We start from the raw sequence: 25,190 nt of genomic DNA on the forward strand, positions 1-25,190 counted from the left end.
TTGTTACCTTTGTTATATTGTTTATTTGGTTTGTTTATCATCAATGAGTTAGCCTGATAGCCGAGTGAAGTGAATTGCGTGAAGCGAACAGAATATATAACTGTCTGTTTATGGTGTAGGAATGCAGAATACCTTCTCACGAGCCACAACTGCCATAAACCTCTCATTTGAGCAGGTCTTAATCCAATGTCAATGCTGATTTTATACTAGATATAATGAGTAAGCATGAAAGTGTGTGTTCAACTATTTGTGCTTATGCCCCTTTGGTATAAGTATTATGTTCCTTGCTTTTTTGGCATATGCCTTTACTATTATCAGTTAAATTAAAATGACACAATGGGTCATGTAAATATGCAATAATCAGGCTAGTGTCGAGGGGCTTTTTGACCTATACGTATAAACAAGCCAGCATGAGTTTTTTTTTTTTATATGGCAACAGCTTACGAACGTCCCGGCAGACGTTCGTAAAGTTTAAATTAAAATGAACATTAATTACACCAATCGACGCGTGATTTTGTCATGTTTTCCAAATTTATACACTTTTAGTAGTATTTTAAATGCTTATCCAACGCATCGGAGGCGTTCGTTAGCAAGATCCTTTTGATATTACATTTTAAATTTTGAATATTAATATTATGTCTTTCTTTTCTCACGAACTCACGGTCTCCACCCAAACACACAATTTTTTTTTTACTACCTTTGTTTTACATCTTTTGCAACTTTAAAGGGTGCATGGACTCCAAGGCTTTTTTTTTTTTTTTTTTTTTTTTTTTTTTTTTTTTTTTTGAGAAAGACTCCTAGAGTCCTAGGCAAAATTTGCTTGTGACATTGTCGGTGTAAGATAGAGAGAAAAATAGGGATGCATGAGATGAGGAGAGAGATAGATAGCAATGACAACCTAAAATGGAAAGAAAACAATTGTTGCAAATAATGGAAGAAGTCTCAGTTAATCAAATGGCAAAATGGTAAATAAAACAACATAAATCCTCAATCATCATGGCATTTTCGTAAATATATCAACAGTAGGACCCATTTTTAATAAAATGTCGTCATTGATTTATAACCATTTTGTCATTTGATAAACGAATTTTGTTACGAAGTCTTTTCAAACTCTAATATTTCCTCTGTTCCCTCTCTTCAAACCTAGCCACCATAGAGAAATTTTGGGGTTACCATTGTTTTTTATCGATGGTAAGCCCTAATTTCTTCCTTAATTTAATGTTTTTAGCCAATAAAGATCATCAATAGTATGGTGATTATTGTCAGTTTCTCCATGTAGGGTCTAGTCAATCCCTCCATGTAGGGTTTAGTATTGTTTGTTCGTTTGTTTTTAGTGTGTGTAGGATACAAATTTGGAAGATTCATCCTGGAAATTGTGGAATTGCGAGTCTGTTAGTATAGGGGTGCAGATTTAAAAGATTTGTCTTGTAAATTTACAGATCTTGATGACCAATCAAGTTTTATCACTTTTGCAACTATACATCAATGGAGCTCCGTCAACAACGATGCAAAGACATCTAAACTTATCAAGGAGCAGTTCAGAAACGATATCATTAGTTTAGAGGTGTTAAATTCTTGTATTGAAAATTAAGAACTCTTAAGGGATGATTTTAAGTGCGGAATGACTATTATTATTTAATGAAATCACCCTTTCCCTATTCCATTTTTTAAAAAAAAAAACTTTTAGAAATTTTTTTTTTTTTTAAAAAAAAAAAACAAAAAAAAAACAAAAACAAAAAAAAAAAACAAATTTTGTTTATCATGTTGATTAACTTGTATTTTCTCCAAATAATGTGCAGCATCCATTTTTAGTAAAAGTTGGAAAAATTATGAAATGGAGGTAGTATTATTATATCTCTCTCACATTTATTACTTTTCAATAAATTATTAAGCTCGTCCTCACTAGTTACTATCTTTATTTTATAATAATTTGTATTTTAGCTATTGAATTTACCTCTTATTGTATTTAAGTCAATTACAAGTAAATTAAGGTTGAACTATAAACTTATAAAACACATAGAAAGTAAGAAATCTGATTTGAAGAGAGAAAGTACTAGTGGTGAACTAATCATCAATATATCAATCAATATATACTAGTGTCATTTACTAGTGTCGATTTTCCCTTTAAAATCCCCTCCTCTTTTTTTTTTTCCTTTTTTTAAGCCATGGCATAAATTACCTACTATAAGTTTTTATTTTTATTTATTTTTTTTTTTAAAATTTTTTTTTTGTTGTTTTGAAAAAACCTACTATAAGTTATACACAAAATATTCACCAAATCATAAAATATAATTGTGATTATACTGATTCATATACTTTCTAATTCTGTAATAAATATTTTATATTTTATGTAAATTTAGACTACATATATTTTCCAAGAAAAATTTATGCTAAATTTATTATAATATTATTAATGATTTTTTATTTTTTATTTTTTTTTAATTTTTTTTTTACTTTTAGTACCAAGAAAAAACACGAAATTGTTTTTTACCACCAAACTTTTGAATGTGGGAAATTATCACTGGTACACTCCAACTTTTAGCTTTTTATCATTGGTACACCTCAGTAACTTTTCATTATCAGCGGTACACTCATAATTTACAACTAATTACTACAGTAACTACATCGTTAATCAAACGTTAAGTTTCTTAATCTAACACGTTTTTATTGATAAAAAGAAGATAAAAGGAAGAAAAGACCTCAAAGCCCTCCCATTTAATTTCCCTCCAACCTTTCCCTCCAACAGTTCCCTCCATTTTTTCAAAAAAAAAAAAAAAAAAAAAAAAAAAGTCCCACCACATTTGCACTTATAAATACAAGGTCGACTTCTTCTTCATACTTTTATTTGCAACCTCTATCTTTTTCTTTTTTTTTCTTGCTCAATTTTTATGCAATGGCTTCCTCTTCTGCGACAAGATCCATTTCAAGCAACGGAAACAATAGAGGCTTGTAGGTTAAAACCATTACCTGCAACTGTGATCCTCCAAGAGCTGCTGACATCAGGTTCTCAAACTCAGTTGCAAATCCTAGTAGGCCCTATTACAAGTGCATGCTATTTGACTTTTTCTTGTGGGTTAGTGATGAACACATTGTGAGGGATGTTAGTGGCAGACCTGATGACATGTCAGAAGCATCATGTGTTCAACTACTTAGGGCAGAATTCAATGAGTTCATGAAAATGACAGAGGACTTTGCTGATTTTGTTAATATGGTTGTAAAAATTGTTGTTGTTATGTATTTAGTCTTATTGGTTGTTGTTTTGAAGTAGATGCAGTTTGAGTTGCAATGAGAACTTAGTTATGACATGTAATATGAATTGATAAATAAAGGCGTTTGCTTTATGTTATTTCCTCTGTTTCTTAAGCAAATATGGCACTTAATGGTTCAATAACAGAAATATGGTAGTAGAATAAGGGTAAAAGAAGTGACAAGAGAGAAGTCATATATTAATAGTTATAGCAATAACATCCCAAACATATTGTTTCAAAAGGTTGCATCAAAAGTAAGACCTACACTTAATGTAAATCTATCCAATTTTTGTTCAAAAATAACTACACTTTTTTCACCAAAAAAATAAACCTATCCAAATTTCGTTCAAAACATCAGTAAATTTCCAAGTACATACTTAAATTAGACAAAAAAGCAACTGCAACAGAACTTGTGAGTAGGGCTGTCAATTCGGGTAAATGGGTCGGGTTTGAGTCGGGTTTATGCGGGTCGGGTCATCTCGGGTCGGGTCAATACGGATTAATGTCAGGACCTATGTGGGTCAGGTTCGGGTTGGGTCATGCTTGAGTTGGGTCACGTCGGGTCATACATCTTTTCGGGTTCGGGTTCGGGTCGGGTTTAGGTCGGGTCAATAAAAGGTCGGGTTACATTCGGGTTGGGTGAAAACCAAGTCGGGTTAAATTCGGATTTTTACGGGTTTAAATGAGTTAGGGTCATGTTTGGGTTCGAGTCGGGTATTGGGTTCGAGTTGGGTTCGGTTTAAGTCAATAATTTGCGGGTTCTTATCAAGTCGGGTCATTATCGGGTTTGGGTCGGGTTCGATTCAAGTCAATATTTTGCGGGTTATAATTAAGTCGGGTCATTCTCGGGTTCGGGTCGGGTTCGGTTCAAGAAATGGCACTTGAAGAATTGAGTCACTATTAGTGGCTGCTTCTAAAGGGGATGATCCAAACTCAAAGAAATGGCAGATCTTAAGCGTTCCAAGTTTGATAAATATTGGTCCGATTACTCTGCGCTATTATCTTTTGCTGCAATTTTTGTTCAGGTCTTCTATCACTACTGATTAGGGAAAGATATGGACATGAATATGCATGAAAATGACAATAATTTCCTAAGACCAATAATTCACATGCAATTAGTTCAAGAAACCAACAACTTAAAGAGAAAAATATAGTTGGACATGAGTATGCATAATGATGACTATAATCTCCAAAGAGGCAAAGACCAATAATTCACTTGCAAGCAATACACCACGAAGCTCATATGCAAGGAATCCATGTTAATAAATTGAAAAAAAGCCTGAAACTCAATAGTCAATACAGAGTACTCTTTTTATCTTGAAAACTCCTAAATCCTAAAATTCGGGTTAGTAATAGGTCGAGTTTAAATTCGGGTCGGGTCAATAACAAGTCGGGTTGAATTTGGGTTGGGTCAATAACAAGTCGGGTTGATTTCGAGTCGGGTTTAAATTTGAGTCGGGTTAGGAATGGATCGGGTTGGTAACAGGTCGGGTTGAATTCGGGTTTTGACGGGTTAAATCGGGTTTGGGTCATTCTCGGGTTCGAGTCGAGTTCGGTTCAGGTCAATAATTTACGGGTCACATTCGGGTCGGGTCCTCTCTAGGTCGGTTCATGGTCGGGTTCGGGTCAACTCGGGTTTAGGGTTGGTTTCAGGTCAGGTTAGGTCGGGTTCGGGTCACTATTTTTTTCGGGTTCAGACGGGTTAGGGTTAGGGTCGGGTTAGGGTCAGTATTTCAGGTCGGATCAGCTTTTGACAGCTCTACTTGTGAGCATCATACTCAGTTCTAGAATTGTGACAGGTCCTGTCGTTGACTTGAGAGCTGTGAACTTGTGAGCTCAGTTGCACCAGACCCTTCACCCTTTGACTTTGCCCTTGCTTCCTTTGCATCATTTGACTGATCTCTGACCCTTGGGTTTTGGATCACAAGTGCCTCTCCAGCCCTTAACTCTTTTCCAGTAAGCCTTCCTTTTGCAAGTGGCTTTGTTATGTCCAAAACAACCACATCTTGAGAAGCTCACAGTCCTTGACCTTTTGCCTAGCTGCTCTTCTCCAGCTTCCCTTTTTCTGTTTCCGCTAGGTCTACCAACCCCCCTTTTCATCTTTGGTGGGTGAACATCAACAGGGTTCTTAGCAGCAGATTCAGGCCACTGACTGAGGTCTAGTATAGGAGCAATGCAATGGCTATTCACCTTTTTGTAGGTCTGTGCAGAATACCAAAAACTTACATACTTGTAAGGGGCAACTTTAGCATGAGTCATTGCCCTTATAGCATGTCTGTAAGGTATGCCAGACAACTGCCAAGCTCCACATGAGCAAATCTTGGTGTTTAGGCTGAGTGAGAACTGTGATTTGCCCTCATGAATCTCATATTCTCCTAGGCTAGACTGAAAAGCTCTGCATGTTGTAGTGGCTTTACTGATGTCTCTTACTAGCTTTGCTATTTTGGGGCACAATTCATCATCACTCAAGGCCATTGCAGCCTCATGCCTTGAAGCTATCTTGACCATGCAAACTCTCCTTATACCTAACATAGCACAATAAAATTAGACATGTAATAATTTCAAACAATTTTAAAAAGCAAGTCATGAGGATCATTACCTTCTAGTAAGGTCAGAACTGGCCTACATATGTCAACTCCAAGTGTTGAGTTAAAACACTCAACAAAGTTTGAAGTGTTGGAGTCATTGCACACATTGGGATAAAACTTGTGCTTACTCTACTTAGACTGGTCTCCTAGATCTGCAAACCACTTCATTACATCTTCCCCTCCTTCGTTTTGAAGTATTTTCATTGCCTTTCTGAATGTGAATTTGTTTGTTGCATTGTAAGCTCTCCAAAAAAGGATATACATAAGTGGATCTAGGAAAGCTTTCTTGTAATTTCTAGACAGATGTCTACATCAGTACATTCTCTTAGCTTCATGCCACCTATCTTTCAATGCCACATCAGCTCCCTAAAACATACAACTTTTTCAATGTGACATATATAACTTTATTAAAGTTAGGAAAAAAAACTTGAAAACAGGGAAAATAATCTCACCTTCTGCATGTCAGATATTATTGTCCAATCTTTTCTCTCTGAATCTTTCACTATGTTGTGAATGTGCCAGAAAACATTACTCCAACTCTCTTTATCTTCACTGCTCATGATTGCATATGTAAGTGGATAGATCTTATTGTTAGGATCTAATGCTACAGCATACAGCAAAACTCCACCATAATTGCCCTTCAGATGAGCACCATCAACTCCAATCAATGGCCTGCAGCTTGCTAGGAAACCTTTGGGCAAAGGATATGAATGTGCTTGTGAACAAGTTAACCCTTGGACTGCTCTCACTTTGATGCCATGCCACAAAAGCTTTAGATCCTGGGTCGGTGCTCATAACAACTTCAGCATATTTAGGCAAGTGTCTATATGACTCATTATGTCCTCTAAATATCTCTTGAACAACATATCTCTTCAACCTACACAAAGTGGCTTGCTTCAAACAAATACCAAACCTCTGAAAAAGGAGCTCATCATTAAGTGCCTTTCCTGGAATATCTGGATTTGCCCTTATGTCTTCCATCACTTTAGGAGCCCATCTTACTGTACAGATCGGGTTATACATTTCTAACCCCCTACAATTATGCACATCTGGCCAAATCTTCTTGATAGCCCAAGTCTTTCCATCGGGCAGCCTACAAGCATGCATCCTCCATTCATAGCATTGTGCCAAGCATGTCACAGTGTACCTCTTGTTGTCTGCAACAACCACAGCAATTGCAAATCCTTCTTAAACTACATAATCTTTCAAGGTCTCTCTCAAATGAGCCTTGTCAATGAATATCATCCAAGTTATAAGCACTATCTTCCCAAATTTGACTTCTTCATACATCTCTCCATGCTTATATAGCTTGTCCATGTAATTATCATCATCAGAATCATCAATGAAAGCTGGCCAGAAGCTAGGTTCCCAGTTGTCTTCTATGTGGGGAACACTGTTAATTTCAATTAATTCATCTTCAGTGTTTAGGCAAATCTCAATAAGGGCATCTGAGAATCTGCTAGGTTTGAGGGGTAGTAACAATCATTCTACCAATAGCATATAAAACAACTAAGAACGATGATAAAGCAATAAGTAATCAACAAGTAAGCAATAAATACTCAATTATATAAAGAAGATGAGTTTAGAGATACAATACTGAGTAAGGACAAGCCTCCTTCTTCAGTAGGGATGCAATTCCGTAGATAAAAGTAGAGTAATTTTCTTATATTAAGTATATGCGTGCGTACATGAGTGCTAAAATGTCTAATTCTGCTTATTTATACCTAGGGATCTCTAGGGTTTACAAATATCTTCAGAATATATTTGAAATATGGAAGATCTTCTTGATTTATCTTGTTCCCTGTTCTGTAGGTCTATCTTTGGCAAGTATCTTCTTGATTGATATGCATGATGTTGCTTTCCTTGTTTATCCCTATCAAGTCGTTTTACATATTATTGCTGATTTGTTTGATCTTGGACTGGTGCCCTAAGTATAATGGGTCGTATGGTAATACGGGCCCAACATTCAGGGAAATAACCATCAAGTAATATTTCTTCATTCGAGTCTACAAATTCACCAGAATCCTCACTAACATTATAATCCTCATCAATAGAATCATCATATCCAGATTCATCAATGGAATCATCACCAGAACCATCAGGATCAACACCAACACCACCCAAACCATAAGTAACCTTCCTTCTAGCACTAGGTCCACTACTCTCCCCCTAGCTTTATGAGTCTGTACCCTGTTTAGGCACTCTCCCTTTCTGACCACTCCATATACCCTTCCCAAATTGAGTTGTCTTAGGAATTTTTCTAGCAAATAGGGTAGGGTCAGTGATTATATGTGATGGTTGGCTGTTTGGACTTGATCTAGGTAGGGGAATGATGTGCTTAGTTGTGATTTGGGCAGGTGAAAACCTATGACTTCTTCTCAAAGGTAACTCTTTGTGAAATTGGAGAAGGTGGTAACTTGTTACTCCCATGCCTAACTGACACTCACTGTTTGGATTTGCCCTTGCCCTTAAACCTGCCCTTACCCTTTTCCTTACTCTTTTCCTTACCTATATCAGAAGTTTCACCCTTCCCCCTACCCTTACCCTTTCCCTTAGATGCTGCACTTTTTGCCTCTGCCTTCTCAAATGCCTTTCTACCCTTAGTATATTCCTTACTAGACATGTCTACACCAATATCCTTAAGTTCATTTTCCAAATCAACAGCAGTAACATCTGGATCATAGTTAAACTCTGTAGGGAACATCTCATCTACTAAAAGGTCAGGAGCAATGTCATCTAAAGATGGGTCAGTACCATTAGCATCATTGGTGGACTGATATTTCTTTATCAATCTCCCCCTAGGTTTGAGTTTGGTCATTGGTTCATTTGAAGGTTGGTTAGGATGTGGTTCATTCAGAGGCTCTTCATTGCTAGGTCGAATCATGTGTTGAATGACTAGTGGAGGTAAGTCTGGTTCATTCACAGGTGGAGGTGTTTCTGGTTCTTCCAAATGAGGTGCTTGATTAGCTAGTTCAGCAACTACATTTCTCCTCCTAAACTCAGACACAAGGTCATTCATGTAACTATATTTCAAAGGATTAGTTCCAACTAAATCTCAAATATTTTAGCCCCAGGAAATGTCCTAAACATCCTCTGTACACCACCATCATCATCAATTGGTCAATGCTTCCCTCTATATGCATATGAAAAGATAGGGTTGACTATAACTACATCTTTTTTTCTATAGCCTATCTTAAAACACAATCATTAAATCATGAGATTGCAAAGATCAGAATCAACTTCAATATTAATAATATGAGCCTTATACTTAAATCTAAACAAAACCTTGTCATCCATTCTGCAAAATTAGGTCAAAACACCACTTTTCAATCCTAGTATCAATTTAACATGCCATGCAACAATACATAACAAATAATCTGACCTAGGGTTACCTATCACACACAAACATACATATATCTACTCAAACACACCCAATTTGAATTATTTGTGCAAAAATATACAACAATAAAGCAACAAATAATAATCACAGGCGTATTGTGCATAATTAAAACCATAATTCGCTAACAGTTGTACATGGAAACCATAATTCAACCATTTAAACAAAAAATTCATACACTGCCAAACTAAGCGAAATTCAAAAAATCAAAGGCTCAGATGAACACTTACCTTAAAAGATCAACAATGAAGTGCATAATTTGCTCGAATTTTGTTCAAATCGCCCGTCGATTATGGAACCTTGCAGCAGCATAAATAGGGGTGAGAGTGAGAAGAGGAAGAAGATGAACGATCTTCTGAGTTTTGAGTTTTTAATATAGGTAGTTGAGGTTTGAAAGGGGCTATTTAATGTATGTGGGGTAGGGGGGCAAATTGGTTAGTTCATTTTGAGTGGATTAACCTAAAATTAACCTTTAATTAACGTTTAATTAACGGTGTAGTTACTGAAGTAATTAATTGTAAATTATGAGTGTACCACTGATAATGAAAATTTACTAAGGTGTACCGAACATAAAAGCCAAAAGTTGGAGTGTACCAGTGATAATTTCCCGTAAAACTTATAATTCAACACCACCCGTTAACGAAACCGTTAAATTAACGGTTTTTAAAAAAATTATTCGATATTCATGCTAAAAACATGTTCTTTAGAGGTTTCGAAGGTCATTTTGGTCCTTTGGGTAAGAATTGACTAAAAATTATCGAAAATGTCTCATTCTGTATAGGTCACGCAAACCGAAGTATTTTTAGTAGGCAAAATCAGGTATTTAAAAACAAATTTAGCCAATTCTGACCTCAAAACGACGTCATAGGCCCAAATTGACCCAATAAACTTTAAAGAACATGTTTTTGACATGAAAATCGAAGAGTTTTTTTTATTCCGTTAGATTTAATGGTTATTTTGACAGAAGGTGGTGAAAAATAATTTTTAAATTTTTAGTTGGTGGTAAAATAAACTTTTAAAATTTTGGTGGTAAAAAACAATTTCGTATTTTTTTTTTTTTGGTGGTAAAAAAAAAAAAAAAAAAAAAAAAAAAAAAAAAAAAAAAAAAAAACCTATTAATAATCAAAGATTTGTGTGAATACGATAGGTAAAACATGTACTATGAATTTGATTGTAGCTACTAAAGCGGAAGTTATGACAAGAAAATTTTAGTTTTTTCTCTACAGGAGATAGAAAATGAATGAGTCGACTTCTCTAACATAGTTATGTGAAGCAATATTTATTAATTTTTCAATTAATAAAATGAATTTATAAAAACATACAATAACTTAAAATATTATTCAAATTACGTTCTTTTATTTTTTGTATCGATCATTAGTAAATGAGCCTTTTATTACAAATTGAGTTATATTTGTTTTTTTCCTACAGGATTAGTAATTTGATTTAAAAATTGTGCATCGCACGGAAACTATACTAGTTTGGTTTAAAATCGAACCGAAACGAATTAGAAATACAGTGCGGTTTATTTTCCAAAAGTGGTTCAGTGTGGTTTTAAAACACTAAAAAAAAAAAAACAAAACAAAACAAAAAAACAAAAAAAAAATCGATTTTTGGTTTGGTTTCGGTTTGAGGAATTGAAAAACCAAAATAACCGAAACTAAACCGAATTTTCGGCTCAAACCCCAAATACACCCTAGCCCAACTCTATTTTAGCCTAAGTATATAAAGTAATTAAAAAAAAAAAAAACCTAATCTAACTTCCCCCTATCTAACCTCACTCTCTGACTGTCAATCTCTCATACTCCACTCACTTCCTCACTCCACCGACGGCCGTTCTGCAATTCTGTTACGTAGTATTATTCTGCACTTCTGTGGCTGCTACTAACTGCATGGAGTACGTGCTCGGTCTATGCTTCGGTTTGAATTGTTGTGTTTCAAAAATGCTGTTAAACAATTTTAATTTTTTTTTTTTTTTTTTTTTTTTTTTTTTTTTTTTTTTTTGTGAATTGTTGAATTTTCTGGCCAATTTAAAGCGAAGGACTTGTAACGTACTTTAAGTTCAAACTTGTTTTATTATGTTTTTATGGATTGGTCTGTTTTGGTTTGGTTCGGTTCGGTTTATGTTTGGTGTGGTTTGGTTCGGTTTATGTGTAATATTTATGTATATGAGGCTTGATGGGAAAATTCGGTGTGGTTTGGTTTTTTTTTTTAGGTGGTTTAGTTTGGTTCGGCTTCAAAACTAAAATGGTGCGATGTGTTTACAAAATCCAAAAATCGAAATATGGTGTTTCAGTTTCGGTTTGGGCAATAAACCAAACTGAAAATTGAACTCTCACTCGGCCTCTAGAAAGTACTATGTAGTATGCATAATGTGAAGTGTAATTGTTAAAAAATGTGAAGAGTAATAAACTAATAATACTAATAAATGGCCTTGAAAAATGAGCCTTCAAGGCACCAAACAGGCATAAAAATAAGAAATTTGATTTATGGGAAATTTGATTTGAGATGGAGTACATAAGATCAAGGAAATTTTGTCCAGAATTACTCTTAGGGTAGGATCATTTGTGAACAACTAACCGTTTTTTTAATTATTATTTGTTTAGAAATACCCGTAAGTTATGAAATGTTTGGGTATCACTACCCAATAATATTTTCGTCCAATTAAGACATTACTAGGCCCACTTTTCACTTTTTCCCTCCATTTTGTATGTGTGGGTTGTGGGTCGGTCCTGGGCCGCCTTAATTTGTTAGAAGCACGATAAGATACGGCACGACTGGGCCCAACATGACAAAGCATGCTAAAATCAATGCAATTTTGTTTCACATATTCTTGGCTGCATACTTGTGCAGCTAGAATACTACACCACTGCTAAATGCAGTTGTTTCTTATAAAACGCAGCACTAATTTCTTCTTCCTCATTTCCTTAATGTTCTTCCCGGGATTCCTTCTTTCCTTTATCTTAGTTTCCTTGTTTCCTTTTTCTTAGCTTTTTTCTTTCCTATTATATTTTTGATCCCAATTTTCTCTCTCCTTTGTTTTCTTTTTTTATCTACATTTTCTCTCTCGTTTGTTTTCTCTAATTTTGCTTGCAATTAATTTCGTTGTCCAGTATGAATTTAGTTGTTATTCTGGCATAGATCGTTAATGCATGTTAGATTTTTGTGTTGATTTATAATTAGGTTTATTTAGGTTAGATTTTACTTAATTTATAATTGTATTTTATTTGTAATTATTATGTAATTAGTTAGGTTTATGAACATGTAATTAATATGAATTGTTTTTCAATTGGTTTTCCGGTTTTTTTTCGATGTATTTGCATTGGGGTTTTTATAAATAAAAAAAAGTCTGATGAATATAATTACATTAATTTCATTGATAATTTGTTGATTTCGTGATGAATTTTGATTGATTTTGTGAATTTGAAGGATTCTTCAATTTTTTTTCAACTTCCTCCTACGGAATGAACATACAGTACAAATATTATGAGCATAAAGTTATTTAGTTATGAGCACAAGAAAATTGAAGAAATATAAAATAAAATGATTATGAAACATACACATTATAAGTATTAAAAATATGAACATATGCATTCAAAATGTGAATATATGCATTAAAGAAAATAAACATACGCATTCAAAATATGAACATATGTATTGATTTTCTGAAAGTGAACATATGCATTTCAGAAAGTGAATATATGCATTAAAAATATGAACATATACATTTAAGAAAGTGAACATAAGCATTAAAAATATGAACATATGCATTGGTTCCTGAAATGAACATATGTATTTCAGAAAGTGAACATATGCCTAAAAGAAATTTGAACATATACATTTCAGAAAGTGAACATAAGCATTCAAATTATGAATATATTTTATGAACATTAATACTATTTGAAAACATTCTATGAACATAAGGTGTCCAAATAATGAACATGTGCTAATATAGGCTAAACAATTTATTTTTTAAAAAAATTGAATTTTAAAAAAATATGGCGGTTGGGGATTAATGGTTTTTCTGTAAAATTTCAAAACATTCTATAAGCATAAGGTATCCAAATTATATAGAGAAGAGAGAATGAACTTTGTTTAATTGTTAAAAAGAGAAAATCATAGGGAGAAGAAACTAAATTGAGAAATTTAATTTTGAAATGACTTAACGAATTTTATTTTATTTTTTTAAAAAAAAATCATATTTAAGGTTTTCAAATATATATATATATATATATATGGCAGCCGAAAAGTGGCGGGTTTTCTATAAAATTTATGTGAGTGGGCTGCGTTTTTGTTTGGGTCGCATTTACTATTGGACCCATTCGCAATTGAGCTTCTTAATGGACTGGTGCTGCAGCTACCTTAGCTACGCCATAAGGATGTAGCTAAGACCAATTAATTTTGCTTAGGCACGCAAGCCCGTCGCGGAGGCACGTGGGTCTGGGCCATGCACGGGCCAACCTTTTGAAAACTTAAGCCCAACACGACACTAATTATTAATACCTACACCCCTATCATAAATAAATATAACAGATTTCCTAATTTCATAAACTTCATTTATCATCTTTATTTTCTCTCTCTAAACTTCAAGATACCACAATTCTTTATTTTCTTTCTCCTCAATCAACCATGTACCTCTTGTGCTACTTCAAAAAAATTTGCAAATTGATTGTAAATCGCCATTATTATCAACGTCAACGAAATCTTCTAACATTTGTCGCCGGAATAGTACCGTTGTAAAATTTGCCTTCTTTTTTTTCTCTAGATCTATAAAATATTGGTAAGTGTTTGTGTTTTTATTTTAAAGTATTATAAATTAAGAAAAATTGTCAAGAATTACCCACCTAATAGGTCATTTTGTCAACAACTACTCGCTTAAAATTTTTATCAAAAAAATATACCTTTTAAATCTAAAAAGTTTGAGTAGCACTACCCATATTGGTTTTCCAGCAACAAAATCCAGCAAGTGTGGCCGAATTTTAATTTTTTTCCTTCAAAACTTAAGCCTAAACTTTGTATATATAAGAACCAACCTAATCTTCTTTACAACAACTCACCCTAAAAACACAAAATTTTCAATATTTCCCCAATTAAAGAGGGCGAAAGTAATTGTGATTTTAATTAAGAAATATATAATGCTTCTAAATGATGTTAAATTCACTTTCTTTGGCTTCTTAATTGAGCGATATGATTCATCATTTCGTGTTTAAATTTTGGAAGAAAAACCAAAAGTGAGCCCACTCGTCAGATTTTGTTGCCGGAAAACCAAAATGGGTAGTGCTAGTCAAAAATTTTAAATTAAGTGGATAGTTTTTTTGATAAAAATTTTAAATGAATAGTTGTTGACAAAATGACCTATTAGGCGGATAGTTTCCGGCAATTTTTCGTATAAATTATGGGTGGATAATGTTAGCTAGAGTTTTGAATTCTCTAGTTTTATGTTGAATTGATTTATGGTATGTTCTTAAATTATAAAATTATTGGACTCAAAATGTTGAAATTTATGTAAACTGTTGTAATTTCCCGGATTAATTGAGTTATTTCGTAGGATTACTAAGAATTTATTTTTTCTTTTTGATAGATGTTCATTCTCGTTTTGATAGATGTTCGTTCACAATTTGATATATGTTCATTTGCGATACAGATTTTATCATTAACATGTTAATAGATGATATAATTAGAATTTTATAAAGGTTCATTTCTATATGCATCTTTAATTTTTTTTCAGTAGATCCAAGGAATTTCGGTATGAATCTGTATTTAAATATGCTCCATATATTTTGTGTGGAATCGATTTCTTAATTCGCCACTGAAAATTGAATATAGTGTATAATTGGGCTAATTAGTTGAGTTTTTTTTTTTTTTTGTACAATTACTGAGATTTAAATTAGTTTATAGTAGAAATGACATTTCGATAAATATTCATTTTTATTTTAATATATGTTCATTAAAATATTAGTATATGACCATTTACATTCTTACCTTAGATCAACAAGGGTTCAGTCTTTGAGAGAAGACTACCCTAGTTCTATATACCTTCTCTTTTAAAAAAAATTGATCATTATTCATACTACCTCCGTTTCTTTTTAGTTGACACGTATTCCTTTTTAGGAAGTTTCTTTTTAGTTGACACGTTTCCTTTTTGGGTAAATTTTTTACCTTGCATTTACAAGCTACCCCACTTGCTTTTTCATTCTCTATCACTCTCTCTCCTCTCCTTAAAATATGTGCCTAAATCAAATGCGTCAACTAAATAGAAACGGAGGAAGTATATTAATGAATGCATACTGGGATTTAAATAAATGTTCATTTGAATTTAAATGCGTACATGTTCATTCTCATATCAGAGATATTGACTTAGAGTCATATATTAGGATAATACATGTTCATTCTCATATGGAGATATTGACATAGAGTCATAGACTAGGATGATACATGTTCATCCTCATAATAATAATATATGCTCATGATCGTCATTTGAATATTATACTACATACAATTTAACTCTAATATTGGTAGATGTTTATTCGAATATTGATACATATAGGTATTCATTTGGGTATATGTATTCACACATATATTTATTAATGTATGTTCATTCACATACTATAAAATGTTCAAAAACAAATCACATATTGTTCATTTATTGTAGTTTTTTGATGATTATATTTTTAAAAATATAATATAATCTTGTAGTATTTCAGTCACATATAATGTCAATACATATTGACTTGTATTTTGACTTATTGGATTACTAATTAATGGTCATTATTTACAAATTAATAGATGTTCTTGATATTGATATAAGTTCTTTTTCATTTTAATGAATGTTCATTTAGAGTTTAATGCATGTTCATTTATATATTAACAAATATTTATTTAGATTTTATACTTTATTTTTCTCATATTAAAAGATTTTGATTAATCTATAGTGTAAAATTTTTGAATACGTAATTGTTATTCATGTATGAATGTTCAAATTTGAATTCTTAGCTAGATTTCACGTACTTTTGTTTGTAATGTTCTCATGATTATTACTAATTTTTTTTTTGAAAAAATTGATCTCTTATTATATATACAAGATAATCAAGTAAGGAAATTAAAGGCGACATATATATTGTGCTCAGATTATATTTATCAAGGAAAGCACACAAATATCATATTTTTAGAGTTGCAACAAGGAGCATATATCTATACACACGTTATTATACCAAATGTATTAAATAATGTTCATTTAGCAAGACATAAATGTACATGCATTTAGAATTTAAGAATTCACTTTCATGTTTATGAAACAATTACATGTAACAATGTATAGAAATGCATTTATTGTAATTAGATTTAATTTATTATATTTTGAAAATTATTTTTTCAACAACGTTTTATTTAAATAAATAAAATTCTAAGACGTATGTATTTGTATACATCTTACTATGAAACTTATACATAACTCTTGAAATGAACATTTGATGATACAAAAATGAACATATGTTGAAACACGAATAAACAAAAATGAACATTGGATGATGCAATACTTCTTATAATAAAAATGATATTAACGCAATAATCCTCATAAATAAATTTTCTCTCATTATTAATTATAAAAAGTTCTTAAAATTTAATTCAGAAAATATAGTAATTTGAACAAAAAAACTCCTTGTTATAAAAATGAACATCTAATGATACATAAATGAACATTTACTAATACAAAAATGAACATGTTTTAAAAATTTACAGAAAATTCATAAATGAAAAGGGCGGGGACGGGGCACGCGCGGAGGGTGGGGGTGCATGCAGTGTTCCCTACCGTGGAGTGTAGGTAAAATTTTGTAGCACGACACAACATGAAACTCAGGGGCCGGTCGTAACTAACCCCAAGGCACGTGGGCCTAGCAAAAGCGTGACTTGACACGACCAATAGCCATCTTTGGCCTTGTTTGGCAATTGACTATTGGTCGTTGGCTGCCGGCTTTTTAACTTGGCTTGTTTAACTAGCTGTAAGTATTGGTTGTTTGTGTTGGCAAAAATTGCAAGATTAGCCGAGATAGACCGTAGAAATGGAGGTTTTTTTTAAAGTTGAATTCTATGTTCAAGTTAAAATGGGATATTGAGTTCTAAAAATTGAATAAGGGTATTTTAGTCTTTTATTATTTTTATATAAATAAATAATTCCTGCATTAGGTTATTTTATATTGCATTTAGTACTAACGGGGCGTTTGGAATGTGGGAATGGGAGTTTGGGATTAAAATGTGGGAATGAGATTGGGAATTGTTGGGAATATAGAAAAATATGACAATACTTTATTTGGGTAGTGGATGGGAATAGATGGGGAATAAATAACAAAAATACAACATTACCCTTACTAATCTTTCTCCTCTATTTTTTCATTAATGGCAAAAATGTCATTTCCTACTTATTCTCATTCCCACCCATTTATTACCTACCCTCCCTAGGTAATAAAATGGTGGGAATTCACCCTATTTATTCCCACTTTCATTCCCCACTTTAATCCCATTCCCATTTAACAAACAAGAGATTTTGTTGTTCTAAAAAAAAAACAAGAGATTTTGTTTTGTTTGGGATTAAAATTCCCATTCCCTCCCTCAATTCCCATTTGCCAAACACCCCCTAAAAGTCAAATGTCCCAATTATTCTGGGACGGAAAAAGAAGTGATACATTGAAAAGAGAGAAGGGAAACGCAAGTACGCAACTCATACTTTTACACTACCGATTATTTCTGATTTATTCTCCGATTTATACTACCGTGATTGCACCTCCATTGTTCATTCTTGTACAGATTCTCAATCGATGACCAAATTCTTTAACAATGTCCATTTCTAACTCCTCAGGTTTTTTCTTTTCACTTTCTCATTTGCATCATTTTGCTCATTTTGAAATTTCTTGTAAAAAAAAATTTAAAAGAAATCACCCATCTTGAAATCATATTTTTTTTTTTTTTGATTTTTTTTTTTGGAGATATGTGTTCTAAAAATTGGGAATTTAATCTTGAAAAAAATGCAACATAATTGCAGGTTCTGTAATGGATGTTGATGATAAGAAGAAACACAAATGGAGTTTGCCGCCATTATCAACCATTGTTTATCACTTTGGTACAAGTGGGGTTTCCGTTGCCACTGCTACAGCTGTTACTCATCCTTTAGGTTTCAATCTCTCTTCTTTTTTTTCATTTATTTATACAATATCCTTTTTCAAATGCTTTAATTTGTTTGGTTGCTTGGTTTATTCATCAATGAAATCTAATTTTGGTGATGGGTTTCTCATTAGTAGTGTTTATTGTTTAGGAGGTTTAAAATGCATTGTTGTGGATCCACATTGATAATTATTTTGTATGGATAACAAATGCTTTTAGATTGAAACACTCTGAATTTCTGCACTTTTTTTAGTACTAATTTTGACCAATTTTTTTCAAAAAATATATGTGAAATTAAAATTTTAATTTGTAAAATGCTGTTAAATTATGTTTTCAGAACATCATTTTTTTTACTCTATAGTTTTTCTTGGTAGAATATAAAGATATATGGTTAATGTTGTGCGTTGGCAAATCAAAGTGTTGCAACTAAGAAAATAGAAGTGGTTTGAATAGGTTTTGTTTATGGACTTATTGTGATGACAGGAATATCCTATATTCATGGCCAATGGAGATGTGCTTTGCTTATGGTTTTCAATTATACTACTTTGTATTTGCTTTATATGACTTTGACATGCCTACATATGATGTTCATGTTTGGGGGTTAGACATGGTTTTGAATTGTTATGTAGTGGTCTAGTGGGTAACTACTGCGGATGTATGATCCTCTAAGTCCATCCTACTAATATTGCCCCATATTTCTGTTTCGGATGTCCCATTCAGTTTTCCCTATTCCCTTAATGGTATATTTTCTCTACTCAACAATTCATGTGCCTAAAAAAAAAAATCCTCCCACATGCTTTGACTTAGCTCTTAAAAAAGTGAATTAAGGGATAATTAATCTTAATGGGACAAAAGAAGGTTTTTGTGTGTGTGTGTGTGTGTGTGTTCGTTTGTTTGTAAAATTTACGGGGTTTAGTTCATGATACGGTGGTAGCTATCTTTGAATTACAAACTTGTGGTTTAGCATTGATGAATTGATGGCTTGAACTAGATTGATAACAAAAATGCTGGGTTGCCTAATACGTAGTACACACCAATACGCGGAATAAGTGAAACTTCACAATGCGCTAGGTGGGAGTATTGTAATATGTTTGAGGTTTTATGTAATACAATTGGGTCATAATACCATATGAATAATACACCCTAAGAAATACAAAGTTTTTTTTTTTTTTTAAAAAAAAAAAAAAAAAAAAAAAAAAAAATTATTATTAACAGAAAATTGGATGAATTGAAATGAAAGACTTAAATCTGGAGTTCAGGGAGAGGAGGGGAGTATTAGGTAACCCTGCAAAATAAACAAACTAAACAGGAAAGCAAAAGAAGGAACCACCCTCTTCCAAAGCTTTTATGGTGTTTGTTTGAGTATTAACTACCTCATTGTTTAGTTTGATTGTAAATATAATCGTAGCAATCTTTTTCATTAACTAATCTATAACAAACAAACATAAAGTTGCTGAGTTCCACAAGACCTTTCCTTGCCCCCCTTGTGCCTCCAAAACACAAAGGAAACTTTGAATTGCTAAAAGGCATCTAAGTGATTATGTTTCATATCCAATGTTTTAATGCTAATTCCAATGAAATGTTACTATCTTGCAATTCAAAATACGTGCCTGTTGCCTGTCCAACTAACTTTATGGAACACTGTTCTATTGAATTATACTGTTAAAATATCCTTAAATTCATAGAGTTTGTATAAAAATCTCCACGTGTATAGAAAATTGTGAAGATCGAACTCTTTGCTGTTATTTTTTGAAATTATTGTGTGAGGATAATTGGAAGTATCTGTGGCCAAATTGCTAAATATGGACAGTCCGGAAGGGGAATAGCCTCTGCAGTATATAGCAAATTACTTCCTCCTTTCCTAAAAGATGTTCCTGTTTTTACCTTTTTTTTTTATTTTTTATTTTGAATATTGTTATAAATGTATTGGGGAACAATATCATAAAAAACTTTAAAAGGTTGATACTTCATATCAAGACAAATCAAAGATCCCATAAGAAATTTTTTTTTCCCCATATATTCATCAAGAGAGTCCAGTATTTCATGTTGGAATTTATAAAGTTTTAAGATGGGAATAACTTTAAGATATGGAGATAGTAGTTAATTGATATAGGACAATAGGAGAGCCACCCCAAAAGCTAGCTCAAGGGGAGGAGAGCCCATTGTCCTATATAAATCCCACATCAATCCCCCATATGACCGATGTGGGACTCAAGTCCCATACCTTGCAATGGATGGTCCTATAACATTCGCCCCTCCTTAAAGAACCAACGTCCTCGTTGGTCACGGCCACGTTTGGTCACGGCTGGCTTCATCCAGGCCACCACTCCGAGGTTGGCTCTTTAAAGGACCGATGTCCTCGTTGGTCACGGCCACGTTTGGTCACGGTTGGTTTCTTCCAAGCCACCAGCTCCATGGGCCACCACTCCGAGGTCGGCTCTGATACCATTGATATAGGACAATAGGAGAGCCACCCCAAAAGCTAGCTCAAGGGGAGGAGAGCCCATTGTCCTATATAAATCCCACATCAATCCCCCATATGACCGATGTGGGACTCAAGTCTCATACCTTGCAATGGATAGTCCTATAACATTAATATGTAAATTTACTCAATTCTTAGTCTCGGATATTATTCCCGTATGAAATTTCTCAGGGAGATACTGTTATTTTCTGTCAGCAAGTTGTCATTTCGTATTAGCTGAAGGATTTTCCACATGGATGGGTTTGGGAGTGGTAAGCAGCAACATTAGGACCTTTTGCATGGCTGTTAATCTTGTTTTAAGGACTTATAATACTGTAGCTTTTAATGGGTCTGATTGATAGGCTGGGTTTATTTGTACTTTGAAGATATAATGTGACCATTCAGTCTGTTCATATACAATATGAAAGTGTGAAACCAAGTATCTAATTTGGAAAATTGCCAGCACTCTGAATACATTGATTAAATTCTTGCAGATGTTCTCAAAGTAAGGCTTCAAATGCAACTTGTTGGTCAACGTGGACCTTTAACTGGATTGGTAAACATCTAGGTTTCTGAAGGTTTATGTGCCTTCTCACCTTTAATTTTGTGACATTGAAGACAATTGAATTTTCTAGTCATTTTCAATCTCTGCAGGGACACATCTTCACCCAGATATTGAACAAAGAAGGATTTAGTGCATTGTACCTTGGATTGACACCTGCATTGACAAGGTCAGTTCTATACGGGGGATTACGTCTAGGTCTGTATGAACCTTCAAAGTATGTGTGCGAAGCGGCGTTTGAATCAACAAATTTGATTGTAAAAATAGTCGCAGGAGGCTTTGCTGGTTCTTTTGCAACTGCGCTGACTAATCCTACTGAAGTTCTGAAGGTGTCATATTGTACTCTCTCTCTCTTTCTTTCTCTCTCTCTCTTTCTTTCTCTCTCTCTCTTAATGCCTTTTGTAATGAAGCAACTCTTTGCATCAGGTTCGCTTGCAAATGAACTCAGGCGCCAAAGTAGGTGCTATTAGCCTAATGCGCAAAATTGCTTCAGAAGAGGGTATAAGTGCTCTTTGGAAGGGTGTTGGTCCTGCTATGGCAAGAGCTGCTTCCTTGACTGCATCACAGCTTGCAACATATGATGAATCTAAGCGAGTTAGCAATGCTATTTTCTCTACTATTTAAACCTTTTAGATCATCATAACTTCATAAGTAGACATCGATATTATTAAACATCTGATGATCGTTGTTCAGCTCCAAATATTCTTGCTTTACTATTTTCTTGCATTGCAGGCTTTGACAAGATGGACCTCTGTTGAAGAAGGATTTTCTTTGCACCTCATGTATGCAACAGTATTTCTGGCTTTTTTTCACTTATCTGGGTGCATTCTTTTTTAGCTGTTATTGTTTTTCGCTTTTTAAACCCCAAAATGTCATGAATGTTATATCTGGAAGTAGTCCTCTTGGTTTTTGACTTCAGCATGTGGCTAATATTCTGCATTATCCATGATATGCACGTATAAATTATTTCTTTTGCTTACAAAGTTACAATTAATGGAATGCAGAGTATAGTTTGTGCTTAATCTCCAGTATAGTATTTTTAATACAACTAATGAACTAAACGCAGGATCATGAAGATCAGTATGATGTAGCTTACAGGTTAGCTACACCTCATTAATGTAAATCTTTGACATCCCATGCGAATTTGTTCATTTTATCTTCATTTGCAAACTAAATTTCAGATTTAAGAGTGCTGTGAAAGGCATTAGATGTCATGCCCCCTTCAAATAAATTATAAACAAGGGTTTAATATCATACAGGATTAAAATAGTGAGACCAACAGAGTAGCTCTTTTGTTAGAGTTTGTGAGTTGTCAACACTCTACAGGTTTCCTGGGACTGACTCTGTATATTTACAATAGGTCAAGTACTATAGCTGGGGTTGCAGGCACTCTGGTCACGGCACCCATGGATATGATCAAAACCCGTCTAATGTCACAGAAGGAATCAAGTGGCAGGAATTATAAGAACGGACTACACTGTGCCTACCAGGTACTAAGATAGTCTTCATACTATATTTCCACTTGCTCATATGTTTTATATTCCTATTGATTTCAGTGACTGCTTAAATCACAATTATTATTAAGGCGTTAACATTATGCCTTAATTTAAGTGTATAAGACCGAAACTTGTATGTGAATCTTAACCAAGAATCCTAGATATAATTGAAGCTTGGATTCTGTTGTTTCATGCATTAACAGGGAATTGAATGCTATTTTCTTACTCTGTACTTCCTAGCTAACTTATCACCCATGCTAAAATGACTTCCTTGACTTTTAGGTTTAGGTGTCACTCATAGTTATTGGTCCTACACTTAAATCGGTCCCTGTCTTCTCATCTTGGCACTATTTGCTTTTGACAACATGAGTTTTATTCTTGTACTTCTGAATAGGATGCTCATTGTGAGAAAGAGATAGTGTTAATTTTTTGCATCTCATTGCTATCAGCTGTCACAATCTGGAAATTAGCAGTGCTCCCGCGATTCCATTCTATTATAGGGTGCCTCAAAATTCTCTCTTTATTTTAATTATTATAGTCACATTGCTACAATTTCTCTTTGTATTCACTTTTATTATTTTTAATTTACATTTTACAAACTTTCTTTAATCACCTTGCATGCTGCCATCTGCAAATGTGAAATTAAATTTGAGACAGATGAAGTATTATAAATATGAAATCTTCAAAGAAGGCTTATTTTTATCTCTAGCGGTATAACTTAATGACTTGCATCTACCATAACTTGCACGTTTTTTTTGTACAGATTTGTTACATTATCAGCATTGAAATGGTAAATTAATCTTATATGGTAATTGGTATTCAATTTCATCATATCATTTCACATGTTGCAGGTTATGCGCTCTGAGGGTCCTCTTGCTCTTTACAAAGGGTGAGATTTCACATCTATATCTCTACTGATACTTGTCCTGTCCATTTTATCTCGTACTCTACAGTTATAAATGTAGTTGTCTGAGTTATGATAGCAGCTGGCTGAATGAAAACTTTGTTTCTTTTCTACACCAGGGGCTTTACAATTTTTGCACGTTTGGGTCCACAGACAACAATCACATTTGTACTTTGTGAGAAACTCCGGGAATTATCCGGACTCCGTGCCATTTAGTTCCGGCGAATTTCTGGCAGCACTGTTAAGACAAGATTCTTTTTTCTTTCCATTCATTTTTGGTGATCTGAAGGGGGGAGCGGCAAAAATAGCGCCCCTTGGTTTTGCAAAATCTGATCACCATACATTCTTCTGATTATATGTAGATTTCGTTTGTGAAGATTGGAAAATATTGTTTTGAATTATAATTTTGTAAACATTTAGTTGTTATTTCGTCAATTTGGATACTCAGCTTGTAATCAATTACTTTGGTGAGGACATGAAGAGCAACTGTCATGATGAACTGTAATGTCCTGTTCAAGCAGGCTGTCTAACACCAATAAAAGCAGTAGTTGCTAACTTGTTGGGATTTTTCTTTTTCTTTTTCTTTTTCCTTTTCTTTTGGATGTAACATTAGTTAGAGTTTAGCTAATGAAGCGATTAGTATGTAGAGAGTTTAGAAATAGTGAATTTTCTTTATGCAAACGAAACATCCTAAAGTAACTTACTGCTCATTTGCTGTTCTTTTTGCTCATTTCATAATATTCAAATGACCAAAAAATGCCGACTCTATGAAAATAGAGATTGGAATTGAGATTGAAAACAATATGTTAAAAATCTAAATCCCATGTTAAATAAGTTAGGCCTTGTTTTGTACACTTTTTTTTCATGCATGATCCAAGATTAATCTATCTATCTATATCTATAATGTGAGTTGAGCTGGCAAAAAGTTGTGTTGTGTTCATGTTTTGTCTCTTGTCGATTTCATGTTGTTCACAAAATCTATCAAAAATGTAAAATGTTAGATAATTGCATAATTTGACTACTTTAGCAAAATGAGTTATGTCGTGTCGATGTCGTGTTTTCTCTCAGTAACATCGCACGTGTTCAAGTTGTGCCGATTTTGATCGTGTTGAAAGTGCAACTGGTACTCAAAAAGATGGTTGAATTGAGTATGGGAGAAGTTCGTTAATTTATAAATTTTTTTCTCAAAATAAAGAGGAGAACCAACAGATTTGGTTCCTCAACAACGGACATAGAAACAATGCGAGAAACAATAAGAACACAGAGATTTACTGAGGTTCAACTTAATCCAGAGCCTACGTCCTCCTTACCTTAATTACTCTTATTAATCAACTCGAATAACAAAAGCAATTACAATGATTGTTCACCTAACTTTAGATTAACA

At 33.5% G+C, this 25,190-nt stretch overlaps 1 protein-coding gene across 1 annotated transcript; it reads left to right on the plus strand.

The window, feature by feature from the left end:
* Window positions 1-17,929: 17,929 nt before the first annotated feature.
* LOC145617994 (uncharacterized) lies at window positions 17,930-24,261 on the plus strand. Its single transcript, XM_081672771.1, has 9 exons — window positions 17,930-18,081; window positions 18,265-18,393; window positions 21,339-21,400; window positions 21,499-21,735; window positions 21,833-22,000; window positions 22,139-22,188; window positions 22,767-22,896; window positions 23,754-23,791; window positions 23,926-24,261. The coding sequence occupies exons 1-9, from the start codon at window positions 18,060-18,062 to the stop codon at window positions 24,020-24,022; spliced, it is 933 nt and encodes a 310-aa protein (XP_081528897.1). The 5' UTR covers window positions 17,930-18,059; the 3' UTR covers window positions 24,023-24,261.
* Window positions 24,262-25,190: the final 929 nt, after the last annotated feature.

Source organism: Chenopodium album, chromosome 26, assembly GCF_948465745.1.
Source record: "Chenopodium album chromosome 26, dcCheAlbu1.1, whole genome shotgun sequence".
In the NCBI taxonomy this organism is placed as follows: domain Eukaryota; kingdom Viridiplantae; phylum Streptophyta; class Magnoliopsida; order Caryophyllales; family Amaranthaceae; genus Chenopodium; species Chenopodium album.

Coding starts and splice junctions, on each gene's coding strand:
- LOC145617994 (XM_081672771.1), top strand. CDS start 18,060: ATGTCCATTTCTAACTCCTCAG. Junction 18,394..21,338: donor AGCTGTTACTCATCCTTTAG/GTTTCAATCTCT, acceptor AAATTCTTGCAG/ATGTTCTCAAAGTAAGGCTT. Junction 21,401..21,498: donor GTGGACCTTTAACTGGATTG/GTAAACATCTAG, acceptor CAATCTCTGCAG/GGACACATCTTCACCCAGAT.